Here is a 13,487-nt window from a genome sequence, read left to right as displayed (position 1 = left end):
TGAGGGCTGGGGGAAGCATGTCTGGGCCAGGTGGGAGCCCCATCCTCCAGAGAGGGAACCCCCAGCGTCCAGCCTGAGCTGACTTCTAATCACCAAGAAAATCACCCAAAAGAAACTTGGGCATCTGAGGAGGGAGCGCTTGGGAGGATGAGTCTGCCATGTGCTGGAGTGGCAGCTGAGGGATGCTGGTTTTGGGAAACCCCAGTGAATTCCAAGCTGGTGTTTTGGACAGCTCTGGGGCTGTCCCTGGCACCAGCAGTGTCCCCATTGCAGCTCCAAAGGTGCGAAGGCAAGGGGTGACCAGTCCCAGTGCCACACACCCCGAGGGACACCCTGGGATGCTCTGACACACAAGGACGAGCATGGGGACTCCTGCTGTCCCGAGCTATCCTGTCCCCACACACTCCCCAGCAGCACCAGCACAGCCACCGCGGCTCGGGGCCAGCACCCGCAGCTCTGGGCCCGTGCCATCGCTGCCTGGCACACTTACCTTATTCTTTACCCAGGTATTTCTTCATGATGCTGCTGACATCGTCCTCCCTGCCCTCGGCCTCGGCTCGGCGGCTCATGGCGCTGCCCTGGCTGCCGGCCCTGCCGCTGGAGCCCTCCCCGGCCGCCCTCGGGGGCTGCGGCCGCCGCTTGATGCTGTCGGCGCTGCGGGAGGAGCGGTGCGAGCCCGAGGATGAGGAGGAGTCAGAGACGTCCCCGGGCTCTTCCCTGCACTTGGCCGCGCCCTTGGTGTCAGAGGGCTCCAGGCTGCCCGAGGCGATGGCCTCGTCCTCGAAGCGCACGGTGAGGGCCCGGTACTCCCTCCTGTCCCTGCGGGCCCTGGCCAGGCTGCTGGCGGAGCGCGACTTGCGGATGGCCGGCAGGAAATCATCGAAGTCGACCTTGGTTCTCCTCTCGTAGTTGAGGGTGGGGATTCTCCAGCTGAAGGGGTCGCTCCCCTTCCCCTCGCCCAGCCCATCGCTGGACAGGGAGCTCAGCAATCCCTCCGGCTCCTTCCCCAGCTCCACATCCTCCAGAGACGGCTCCAGGCAGCTCCTCCAGGAGCTCAGCCGTGGCACCTCCATCCCGGCAGCCGGGGAGCTCGGCCGGCGGCCGGAGCCGTCGAGGGCCGGCAGGAGGGACTCGTAGGAGCTGAATTTCGATGCCCTTTTCAGCGCTGGGGAACGCGGCGGCTCCGCGGCCGGCTCCGAGGCCATGCTCCGCAGGCTGGAGGAGCGGGTGAGGCTGGCACCAGCTCCCTCTCCATCCCCTGCCTGATCCCCCTCCAGCCTCCCCGGGGGCTCCTCGGCCGCCAGGGCAGCCCTGGAGCGCCGCAGGGCCGCGGCACCGGTGGTGCGGTAAATGGGCAGCGGGGAGGCGTCCCCCAGCCCCGGCTCCCGCTGCCGCCGCAGCTCCTCCACGTACTCGGAGAGGGCGGCAGAGCTGGGCACCGGCCCCGAGGCCACCGAGACCGACCCCGAGGCCACCGAGACCGACCCCGAGGCCACCGAGAGCCTCCTCCTGCTGGGCACCGGCGGGGACACCGCGCTGGGGAACCTCCCGTCCGCAGCCGGGGAGCCGCCCCGGCGCAGCAGCGATGGGGATGTGTCTCCTATCCTATCCACGGGCTTCTTTGGGCTCTCCAGCTGCTCTTCTTCTGCCTGAGGTTTTCCATATTCCTGTCTTCTGGCCCCCAGCAGGGGACTCGTTGTGCTGACCGGGTCCGCAGCCTCGGCGGGGCGGGCGGAGCTCCGGGAGGAGAGCGGGCGGCTCAGAGCGGGGTCCTTGGTGTCTCTGCTCACCCTGAACAAGAGAAACCCGTGTTAGTTTAGCTTGTGGGATTCCCAGTGAGCGGAATGCCATCCAGCAAGGACAAGGCTGAGCAGTGAAAAGCTGGCAGTGCCGTGGGAGTCTCGGGATGAACTCACAGCAATGCCCAAGGATGTGATCTTAAATAAGCCCAGGTCAGCCAGCCTGGATAATTTCTGGTGTAGAGCCTGTGGTGTGACCAGCTTCAGCTCTGCCAAGCCAGCACTTACCTCCAAATATCCTTCTTCTTGACGGATTACTGCAATATGTAGGATTTATTTTATTTCTGTCAAAGTCAAAGATTATTCACTAAAATTTTATGAAAGCGGCTCGCAGCGCACCCCCGACACATCTCAATGTTATTGCTGGGCATGTTTCACCCAGGCTGCTGCTCAAACAGCAGCCCTGCTACACCTGAATCTGACGTTCCTGCACAGTGAGAGGGGCTGGCCAGACAAGGGATCACATCCCAAACAAGGGATGATGCAGGAACCACATGGGATCCACCTGCCACAAGGATGGGGGGACTGCGGTCACCAGTGGGCTTGGGGTCACTGGTGTCACTAAGGCCCTGCTGGGACACTTTTTGATCCCCTCCAAGCATTGGCTTTGTGGCACTGTCCCCACTCCCAGGTACCCCATCACTGCCAGCCGAGGGGAACGAGGTCTGGCCGTACTGGGATGTGAATTTGGGAAAGAAAGGAGGAGGGGAAAAGAGGGAACAGGGCAGAGCAAAGCAGCAGGACCCAAACAACAAAGGAATCTCTGGGAGGGAGCAGCAGCGATGAAGGTTCCTGCCCTGGGAATGCCGCTGTTGCCATGGGAATGGGGTGGGAGGGGATCATCCCGGGACGCTCGGACCAGGCTCTGCCGCTGAGCCGTGAAATAATTCACATGCCCAGATGGGCTGAAGACAAACTCCAGAGCTGGGGAATGCGGGATTGCAGAAGGGAAGGGGCAGTGGAGCAGCTCCAGGTCCTGGTGCCCGCTGGCACAGCCCAGGGCACAGAGGTGCCCCCCTGAACTGGTACCCACGCCTTTCCCTGCCCATTTAACCAGCCTAAAGCACTTGATTATTCAACACAAAAGGAATTAACCAGAGATTTCATCTCCCTGAATCACTGCACCCTTCAGGGCCATCCCATGCTGACACTGCTGAAGCACCACAGCTGATTAATAGTTTGAGGCATTTCCAATAATGCTGGATTTTAGGATCCTAAATTGCATCTTACTTAAATGGCTGGTGTAATCCTTCGGTGAGGTTTTGTACAGAAATTGCTCCATTCATTCTGCACGTTTCCAAATAATATTGTAACCTGTGTGCTGCATGAATGGCTTTCATAAATTAAACACCGGCATCAGGGTTTTTATTTGGGTTTTAAGGCTGAGATAAAAGCAAGTGGAGATGTGAGAACCACTAATGGGCTGTGAACAAGGACTGAACACACTGTATTTATTGTCCTGTTCAACATGACTGACAGGCACTGCTTTCCTGAATACCTTCAGAGTCTGAAATAGAGTGAAAGCTGCAAAGGTGGGACTGTTCCAGCTTCCATGACTGCCCCAGAGCCCAAGCAGGGACTTCACACTCTCCATGCCCTGGTTTCCAGTGAAAGGCCAAGATTGTCCCATCCATCCTTGTCTCTCCCAAAAGTTCCCATTTTCTGCACCCATCAAACTGCCAGAGGCAGGGTTAGATGGGATATTGGGAAGAAATTCTTCCCTGTGAGGGTGCTGAGGCCCTGGCACGGGGTGCCCAGAGCAGCTGTGGCTGCCCCATCCCTGGAAGTGTCCAAGGCCAGGCTGGATGGAGCTTGGAGCAACCTGGGATAGTTGAAGGTGTCCCTGCCCATGGCCAGGAGTGGAATTGGATGATTTTTAAGGTTCCTTCCCACCCTAACCATTCCATGATTTAATTGCTCCCTTATGCCTACCAAAATCATGTCTCACCTTCCTCATCCTCATCCTCCTCACAAGGCAGGACACAAGAGCCAGATGGTCACCCCCCGTCCTGCAGCATCCTCTGCTCATCCCTAAATCCCTGTCTGATTCCCAGCACGAATTCCCAGGGCTCAGAGTGACCCCAGGAAGTCACAGGCAGCCCCAAAAGAAGGTGGTGCCACAGGAGGCAGGACCCTGAGCCCCTCCAGCCCTGAGCAGAGCCCTGCTCCTCCACCATCCTCAGGGAAGATGATTTTCCCAGCAAAAGATGCCTGGGAGGCACCTGGAAGCCAACAGAGCTCTGCAATCTGCCATTCACACCAAACCAAATGACATACAACAATAATTAGCGAAGATTACATAGCAATTAGCATGATTGCAATTATACCAGTTGAAATCATTTATACAATAAAATCCACACATGCTTTGCAACACATGACCAGGGCCGAAAGTGTGGCTGGGATGCTTTTCCTGGGAGCTGATAGATAAAAAACCAAGACAGCTCAGTTTCAGGGAGGGAAGAGACATTGGCCTCATTTCTGTCAGAAGAGGATTTTCTTGTCACACCATCATCTACACAAGAGCTCCCAGTTTCCCACGTAATGATTTGCTTCTGACACAACCGTGGTTAAAAATAAACCTGTCGGATCCCCAGCAGCCTTGGGACCAGGGATCCTGGTTTTGTCAGCCAAGGTGGGAGGGGAATGGCATGTCAGGGTGATCCTGGGGTGATGCCAGGGCTGTGGATGCCCCAGTCCTGTGGGATGCAGGATGAAGAGGCAGATCCTGGGCTGTGGATCCCCTCCCTGACTGCACCCCTGGATAACCTCCCATCCCAGCACAACCCTGACCTGCCTGGAAAAGACCAGAACAAATACATAAACTTTTAAATTGGCTTCTTAATAATAATATTAAAAAAAAAATCATATTTATCCCAACCCTGAGCTGTGTCATATTTATGGAGGCTTAGTTCTGCCGGCCAGCGTTTTGTACAGGAATTTAAATAGCAGAGAATTAAAGGCAACGTTAATCAAAGCTCTCCCTCCTGTAAGCACAGGGGTGATAAGAGCTCCCTGCTCTCCTCTGCCTCTTGGCAGCTGTTTGTTCAGCAAACAGCCCAGATGTGGTGCTGAGCAGCCAACACGAGCAGGACTCGTTTTTCATTACTGGGAGCTTGTGTAAGACAAAGGAATCTTAATAAGGAAGAGCTCGTTTCCCTGATCTCATTTTTATTACCTCCAGTCTCGTCTCCTGTTTGTTTGCATTTCATCCCCTCCTCGCTCGATTTCCATGCTAGATGAGCTGCAGCCAAACACAGCTCCCACACCAGCATTTGCAATCTGCCCCTTCTCAAGCCCCAGGACAGAGGGTGATGCTCACACTGTGGCCAGGCCTCAGGACAGTTTGCTTTGGGCTCAGGACAAAGGCCACAGGCAGCCCAGCAAACCCCAGAATCCCTGAGGTTGGTGAGGAATCCAGGAGCACTGAGTCCAAGCTGTGACCAATCCCCACCCTGTCACCAGCCCAGAGCACTGAGTGCCACCTTCCTTAGGGATGGGGCCTCCAAACCTCCCTGGGAAGCCCCTGCCAAGGCCTGACCACCCTTTCCATGAGGAAATTCCTCCCAATGCCCAACCTGAAAGCCTGCATATCTTCTATAAATCCAAGCTGTTTCAGCTCAGAAATAAGGTATTAGGCACAATGCCTGTTTTTCTGTCATTCATTAATGACCAGAGCTGGGTCATTTGGACCAAAGCCTCCTCAGCAGCACTTAGGAAGGGCTTTATTTATTGTGCAGGGTGCCAGTGAGCTCAGCTCACTGGTCTCAGGGCTCCCACTCATCTCTGGTCTATGGGAGTTGAAATGAGATGATTTTTAATGTCCCTTCCAACCCAAACCATTCCAGGATTCTGTGACCTCCCCACAGGTCTCTGCCCTGCCTGGCTGCTCTTAAACTCTGCCTTGTACCTCCCCAGACTGCTCCAGCTCACCCAGGGTGTTTCCTGCAGGGGATCTGCTCCTCAGAACATCATTTCTGACAAGAGCCATTCTCCTGTACAAGGCAGGTGGGGGCTGTGGGGATGGAGCTCTCCAGAATCAGAGCAGGGAGATTAATACTAATGTCTGCAGTGAAACTGTGATCACAACCCTGACAAATCCTGTCACCTACACCTGCAGGGAGCTGTGCACAGCCTCAGCCTGGCACCTGCCCTGGTTATGGGGAGAAAAACTGGAAAAGTGGTGATGCATGTCCTGAGACAGCATCCCTGGGGGAGCAGCAGGGTGGGGAGGTCCTGAACCACAGGGGCTGTGAGCAGGGGCACTGCCAGCCCTGCCACCCTGAATTTCAGCCCTGCCCACCCTGAGTTTGGATGGCTGGCACCTCGTCCACCTTCCCTACAGGGGGATGATGCTCTCTGGAGCCCACTCTGCTCCCCACCCCAGGACTCCATCCCTGTTCTATCTCTGCCCTCACAAACCTCCAACACCCTCCTCCACCCTCACCAGCTCCCTCCACAGTGCAGCCTCAGACCCTGATTTACAGAGTTTTTCCAAACTCAAGCCACGTGATTGCTTCACACACGAAACACGAATTCCTCTGTGACACAGAAATGGAGTTTTTCTCTGGACTGGGTGGTCCCTCTGATAGGCACCAATTCAGGATGGGCACCCACAGAGCAAAGCAGGGACATTTGGGCTGTGCAGGTGCTCGGGCCCCTCTCCATCTCTCCCCCAGCCTGTCATCAACACCACCAAAAATTAACATGTTTGATATTAGACCAGTAGAAAACGCATCCCTCTCCCTCAGCAGCGAGCATATGGCATACAAATCCTCAAATAGGCTGCAATGCCTCTTTAAATTATCTCCAGAGAACACATCAAGGGATATTTTCCTGCTTGAAGCACGTTTTTGATGTAGTGACTTTCATCTGGTGTTTCACTGATCCCGGCGTAGCAGTGACTGCCTCCCTTGATTTGATGTTTTTGACATTAAACACCCCAGGTCCCTCTGAGCTCCGTCCTGCATGTCCCAAGAGGAAGCCCCCCCAGCTCAGCACCCCCCAGCACCCCCAGGATGGGCTGGGGTCCCTCACCTGAGGCTCTGGGTGCTGCGGCTGCCCACAGACGGTGCTGAAACGCTCCCGGCCCCGCTGGCGCTCAGCAGGGACGTCCAGCCCGAGGAGGAGCTCGGCCAGGACTTGACGCTCTCTGCGGGCTCCAGGCTGAGCACGGAGCCAGCAGTGGAGCAGGCATCCCTGAGGGGACAGGAGAGATGTTCTTAGTGGATGCTCCTCTGTGGGGGTAACAAGATACTCGATGCTGTGCTTGTTTGATTTGTCATGTATTGGTCATTTGTTAATAATGTACAGATGTAAGCTTGCGTCGTGGAGGGAGGACCCTGGTTACTCATTCTGGCATTAATTCTCCTATTTGAATATAGGTTAGCCTGTTAATGGGGAGGGAGTCATCAAGTTCTTGTATTTTTGTAGTGTAGAGCTTTAACGCACTCTTTGTTGGTGGCTGCTTGAGGGCCCACAATGTAATTGGGAAATCAGTATTTATCCACTCCTAGAGATTGTATTCGTTTTTAAAGGAGCTGTACCCCCTTTAAACAGCCCTTAATTAGCTTCATTAGGGTTTGTAGGTTTTCCTTGGAGAAGAATTAAGAGTGAACTTATATTCGTTTTGGGTTGTGGGTCACTGTGATGGTGGCACAGGGCACAGAGTGGGGTGGTGTTCACACCTCCACCACAGCAGCTGGTTTGTGGCACCAGCAGAGGGAAAAGAAACCTTTCCAGGCAGCCTGGTTGCTGCCACTCATTATTTCCTCAAGCTTTTGCAAGTGCCCTGTAGACCCTGGGCAGGAAAACCCTGCACTGCCTGTGGAGTGCAGTGACAGAGCCAGCGTGACCCCAGGCACCCCACAGAGCCCTACACACCCCTGGGACTTCCCCAGGGCTGGAACTGCAGTGACAGAGCTGCTGCCACCCTGGGTACCTGACAGGGCCCTGTGCACCCCTGGGATACCCCAGCCCACCCAGCAGGAGCCCCCAGACCACGTGTAGGGGATGAAATCCTTTAGCATCTCAGTTTTCCTTCAAAGCCACAGATCATCCTTATCATCTCTCAAAGCACAGCCCAGAGGAGTGGAAGCATCCCTTGGGATAAGAGCCAGAGCTCGCAGGGAATGGGAGTGGGTCAATGGGCCACAGCTGGATGCCAGTGTGAGCCCTGCCCATGCAGCTGCAGCAGACACTGCTACAGCTAAATCCTAAAGGATTTTTTCACAAAAAAAAAAAAAAAAAAAAAAAAAAAAAAAAAAAAAAAAAAAAATTCCTCATTTCAGCAGCTGGTGGTCCCTGAGCTGTGGCAGAAGCAGCCCAGGCTCTGTCACCATCTCCTGGGGTCACTCACGTGTCTCTCCTGGAGCACAGCGACTCCCGCGCCGTCCGCACGCTGCAAGGAGCAGGGACAGGGTCAGGGGGGGCTCCTGGGGACCACAAACCCACTGATCCTAAACTTCCCAGCAGGTGCAAAACTTCCCAGACCAAGCCACTGTGGCCAGGGCAGGAGTTGGTTTGAGCCAGGTGTCTTAGGCTGCAAGATGTAGCTGGTGGTGTGTATTGTGTATTCTATTTTCTGTAATTCCTGTTCCTTTACCTTTGCCTGAGAGCCCCTAAATTCCAAAATTCCAATAATTCAGAGGGAAGGGGTTTAGATATTCCATTTCCTGCCTTCCTTAGCAGACAGCTGTCTGCTCAAACCGAGACATTGGGGAACACTCCCAAAACAGCCCCAGGGAGTGGGGCTGGAGATCCCTCCCTGCTCCCTGCAGGGGAAAAAGGAGGGAGCAGAACGGGAGCGATGCTCGGGGAGTGATGCTCCTCCCCGGGGCTGCTGTCCCTGCCGGGAAGCACTTCTCACCTCCACTGATGCATCAATTGCATTGGAAATCACTCTTCTTTTGGGAAGCACTGAGTGTCTAAGCTCACGGTTTCTATCTCACCCTTCCCTGGTTTAATCACCACACAGAGCAAGTGGTGACAAGCACACCTCAGCTTGATTTTTCTTTTTTTTTTTTTCCTCTTTTAAACTCATTCCTCTGTTTGGTCTCCATTTGTCATGAAGCCCCTTTAGCTGCATGGCAGAGGGGAAAATTGAAGGGCTTTAGAAATAACACCTGAAAAATGCACTGGAATTCTTTCCTCATTTTTTTCCTAGTAAAACCCTCTACCCAATCACCCAGTTTCACTGGCTCTGCAGCTCCTGGGGATGATCAAAACAGGATTTTCACTCAATGAAAATCACTGGGGGCACCAACAAACTGCTGCCAGGAACCTGCTGTACAAATGGGTTTATTCCCACCCTTTTTGCTCACTTTAAACTGGGCCACCCAGGATGATTTCAAGAGTGACACTTCCCATGAAACCTTCCATTGACATGAAGATTTTCTGCTCGTAGCAGTGAGAACATGTGAGGGTGAGGACATGAAACTACCCTGGCGCTGCCCCTTCCTCAGCAGAGAGCAGCTGAGCCCCCCAGTTCCCCCAGTGTGGGAACCCAGGACATCCCTCTGGCTGTCCTGAGCAGCCAGGAGCCCTGCCAGGGATCTCAGAGACCCTGGCACAGGGCCCAAAATGCCCCTGAGGTTTTGATTATGACCCATGGAGCAAGTTACCAACCTTAGATGGAGATCTGCAAGCCATGACAAATTAAGTAGAATGATAGTGAATTTATCACAAGGTGAAAAAGGAGATTTTGGGGTTTTTAGAATGGGGGTTCAGGGGGGTAAGATGGAGGGATCTGGGCATGTCCAGCCTTTCTCCTTCTTGCCCTCCATCTTCTGCTGTGATGTTGGCACTTACAGATTGGTTTAGAGTAGAAGCTCACTGTCTAACATAGGTGATAGGTATTGGAAAGTAACTGAAAACATTGTGTACGTAGTTTTTAATATAAAGACATAACCCTGCCCTGGGGGCAGGCAGAGTGCCTGGAACTGTCCTGCTGGATGGACCTTGGCAGGGCAGGAGAAAAATTTTTATAGATAAGAAACAATAAACAACCTTGAGACCGAGAAATGAAGAGCCCTGACTCCTTCTTCAAGTGCCAGGCTGTGAAAAGAGACTTTTGAACTTTTCTTGGGGTCACTCTGATAAGCCAGAGATCCCGACACCCCAGCTCCCCCCTCTCAGGTTGCTGTTGATATTTGCTGCCCCAAGATGTGCAGGGTGTCTCTGCTTTGGCCCACACAACTGAAGAATGAGTCTGGACTCTTCACTTTTTGGTATAATTCTTATCTATAAAATTTCCTTTCTACCCAGACAAGGTCTGCTCAGCAGGGCAGCCACAGGCACTCTGACTGTCTCCGAGGTGGTGTTGTCCTTTTATACTACAAACTACATATAACATATTTACACTTAATTCCCAATACCTATCACCCATGTTAGACAGTGCACTTCTACTCTAAACCAATCCCAAAGTGCCAACAGCACTGCAGAAAATGGAGAACAAGAAGAAGAAGAAGAAAGGCTGGACACACCCAGATTCCTCCATCTTGTCCCAATAACCCCCATACCAAATATCCTAAAATCTACATTTTCACCCTGTGATCATTTTGTTATCACACCATTCAAACCCGTGTGGCTTTCACGTCCTCATACAAAGCTGGCAACTTGCTCCAAGGATCAAAATCAAATCCCCAGGTGTTCTGGGCAGCATGCCAGGGTCTCTGAGCCCCCTGACGGGGTTCTCAGCAGCTCTGGACATCCAAAAGGATGCGCTGAGTTCCGACAGCCCCCAGCCCTGCTCCTCACCTGTCAGCGTCGCTGTCGTCGCTGTCCCGCAGCCCCTCCAGGGCCACCTGCAGGTCTGCGATGCGGCGGATGGAGGTGCCCAGGTCAGCCTGCAGCCCCTGCCTCGCCTCTGCCAGCTCTGCCAGCTGCTGCTCCTGCATGGGGACACCAGGAGAGGGTCTGCACCTGGCATGGGGACTGCTGAACCATCCCACACCCAGCCCAGTGCTGCCGGTAGGGGCTGGTTAGAGGCACCGTGCCCGGTGGTGCCTGTGAACATAAACTGCATCTTCCAGCACCTTCCAGTGCTTAAAGGGGCTCCAAGAGAGCTGGGGAGGAATTCTGGTTAAGGCCATGGAGTGACAAGACAGAGGGAATGCTACCCACTGTCAGAAGCAGGGTTAGATGAGATATTGGGAAGAAATTATTCCCTGGGAGGGTGGGGAGGCCCTGGCACAGGGTGCTCAGAGAAGCTGTGGCTGCCCCTGGATCCCTGGAAATGTCCCAGACCAGCTTGGACAGGGCTTGGAGCAGCTGGGACAGTGCAAGGTGTCCCTGCCATGGCAAGGGGTGAGACCAGATGAGCTTTGAGATCCCTGCAACCAAAACCATCCCATGATTACCAATCTGACACGACCCACACAGTTCCATGGCCCAACATCGCCCACCTTGCACACCAAGGACACCAGCCCGGCCCTGCACCCATGCTCATCACATTCCACATCCTTCCAGCTGGGAAGGAACCCTTCCTGCTGCTCCCAGGCCATCACAGGGCAGAGAGGAGGGAGCAGCAGATCCACAGTGATGGAAGCTGCCAGCTGTGAAATCGCCACGGCGGCGGTGACAAGGTGAGGGATGACTTGAGACAGGCCAGGGCACAGGAGCTGGCACACTGTCACAGTAAATAATGGAAGGCCTGGAATCACCAGGCACACAGGGCCCTGGGGGAAGAGCATCTCAGTTCATCAAAACACGGAAAGGAACAGCCCAGTTTGGGTGTCACAGCAGCTCCTGGGAACGCGCTGGCGTTGGGGAAAACCTCACTGCTGCTGAGAAGTTTTCTGAAACTTGGTGTTTCCAAGCCCTCCACTTCCCTCCTGGCTCAGGCAGAAGGTGGAAAGGAGCTGTTTCATCAAGGGGAGTGTTTCATCAAGGACTGCAGGGGCTCAGAACGGGGCTCACAGTGAAACACCAACCCTGAGAGGAGGAAAGAGCCCCAAGCTCCGGGTGCCCACGTGCCTGGGTTCAGTACTTGGGACTGCAGGAGCAGGGAGTGGAACTGCTGCCTGATAAGAGCTGAGCCCTTCCACAGGCTGATAAGAGCCTCTATTGACTCACCTGCAGGCTATGGCACAAATCAAATACAGTTCAGTGGCTGCATTTAATTCCACTGCTCTGTCCTGCTGTTGTTAACAGGGATGGGCAGGGAGGCACAGAACAGTATCCCCTTACCAGCACCTCAAACCCACTTCTCTGGCCACAGACACAGAAAACCCCTGGGATGGCTGTGGGAGCAGCAAACAGAACATCCTGGGGGATGGAGGGGTCCCCCTGGCTGGTGGGGTCCCCCCTGAACTCGCTGCCTTCTGCATGAGCCTGGGAATGCTGAGAGGGAAGGGACCAGCCCAGGTGATGCTGCTGAGCTGGGGCTGCCCCTGGCACCCCCAGGACACCCCTGGCACCCCCAGTTTGTGGCACACACACTGGTGGCCTCGAGAGAGGGACCTGGGGTGACACTGAGGTCTCCTCCCCACCTGGGGGGTGATTTAAATGTGAGCCAGGAAACAGAGCTGACACTGCTCAGCCCCCCATCCCAGCTGTCCCAAATCTCATCCACGGAGACACCTCATGTTTCTCTCCATACCCTACAATTGTCTCAAGGAAAGGAATAATTTTGCCACAATGATTCAATTTCAGATGGAAAAACACTGCCTGCAGAGCACAAATTGACAAGGCCCAGCACCAGGCCCCTGGCACCCAGGGAGCTGCTGAGCACCTTTGACACACACGTTGTTTCTATCTAAATGTAAATCCAAGGAGCTTTTCTCTTTTCACACAGTCCCCGGGCTGAGCACTGACACCCTCACACTGGGCAGAGCTGGCTTTTTGTTTCCTCTGAGCAGAAAATGGGGAGAAATAAAGGGGAAAACTCATATTATTGGGCAATCTGCACCATGAGGGACCTGAGGGGCTAAAAGGAGCATCCTCTGCTGTTAAAGCCCTTTTGGCACCAGCATCTCTGGCTGCTCCCACCAAACCAGTCAGACATGCACAGCAGGACCAGCCTGACCAGCTCAGAACTCCTGGCTGATGTATATTTCATCATCAATAAATAAAATATACATTCTGCCTGGTTCTGAATACATTTCCAATCCAGATTCTCCCGTTCACACCGGGGGAGAGATTGCCCCAGAGCAAAGGACTGGCTCTGCTGGTGGGTCAGAAACCATGGTTTTGGAAGGCTGAGGTTGATTCCTGCTGACAGGGAGCCTGAATTAAAGGTTTCCCCGAGACAAGAGGACAGGAGCTCACTCAGTGATGCTCCACAGGGAGCTGCTCTCACTCCTGAAAATATTCTGCACATCCCCCATGGAAGGGGATTTCTAAACCTTCTTTTCCTTAAGAAGCTTTTTTTTTCCCCCAGCTAATTCTGTCTCAGAATTATCTGAAGAGAGGTTAAAAGGAGATAAACAAAACCAGCAGTGAAATGATCCCTGGGACTCCAAAGGATTCCCAGGCCGGCACCACGTCCTCGTCACCACTTGGTGTTTCTGTATTTTTGTTTGTGTTTCTGCTGTGACAACACCACCCCTGCTCGCTCCCATCCACCTCGAGTCAAGTGTAATCTAATTAGTCCAACTTGGATCCCTTTTCTTCTAATAACTGAGCCTGCACCTGCAGAACTCATCCATCATGATTATTTTTAATTAAGCCGTTAACTCGCGGGGTTTTGGG

At 54.0% G+C, this 13,487-nt stretch overlaps 1 protein-coding gene across 1 annotated transcript in view; it reads right to left on the bottom strand.

Moving 5' to 3' along the window:
- Positions 1 to 13,487, bottom strand: part of MYO18B (myosin XVIIIB) — a 72,738-nt gene that overhangs the window by 948 nt on the left and 58,303 nt on the right. Inside the window, exons 40-42 of the mRNA XM_077187942.1 lie at positions 10,554 to 10,687; positions 6,834 to 6,995; positions 491 to 1,791 (exon numbers count right to left, since the gene is read on the bottom strand). Coding sequence (XP_077044057.1) covers positions 492 to 1,791; positions 6,834 to 6,995; positions 10,554 to 10,687 — 1,596 coding nt within the window. The 3' untranslated portion in view covers position 491. The remainder of the gene's footprint in view (positions 1 to 490; positions 1,792 to 6,833; positions 6,996 to 10,553; positions 10,688 to 13,487) is intronic.

This window comes from Agelaius phoeniceus, chromosome 18, assembly GCF_051311805.1.
Source record: "Agelaius phoeniceus isolate bAgePho1 chromosome 18, bAgePho1.hap1, whole genome shotgun sequence".
NCBI lineage: Eukaryota > Metazoa > Chordata > Aves > Passeriformes > Icteridae > Agelaius > Agelaius phoeniceus.
This window is presented reverse-complemented; position numbering and strand designations above follow the sequence as displayed.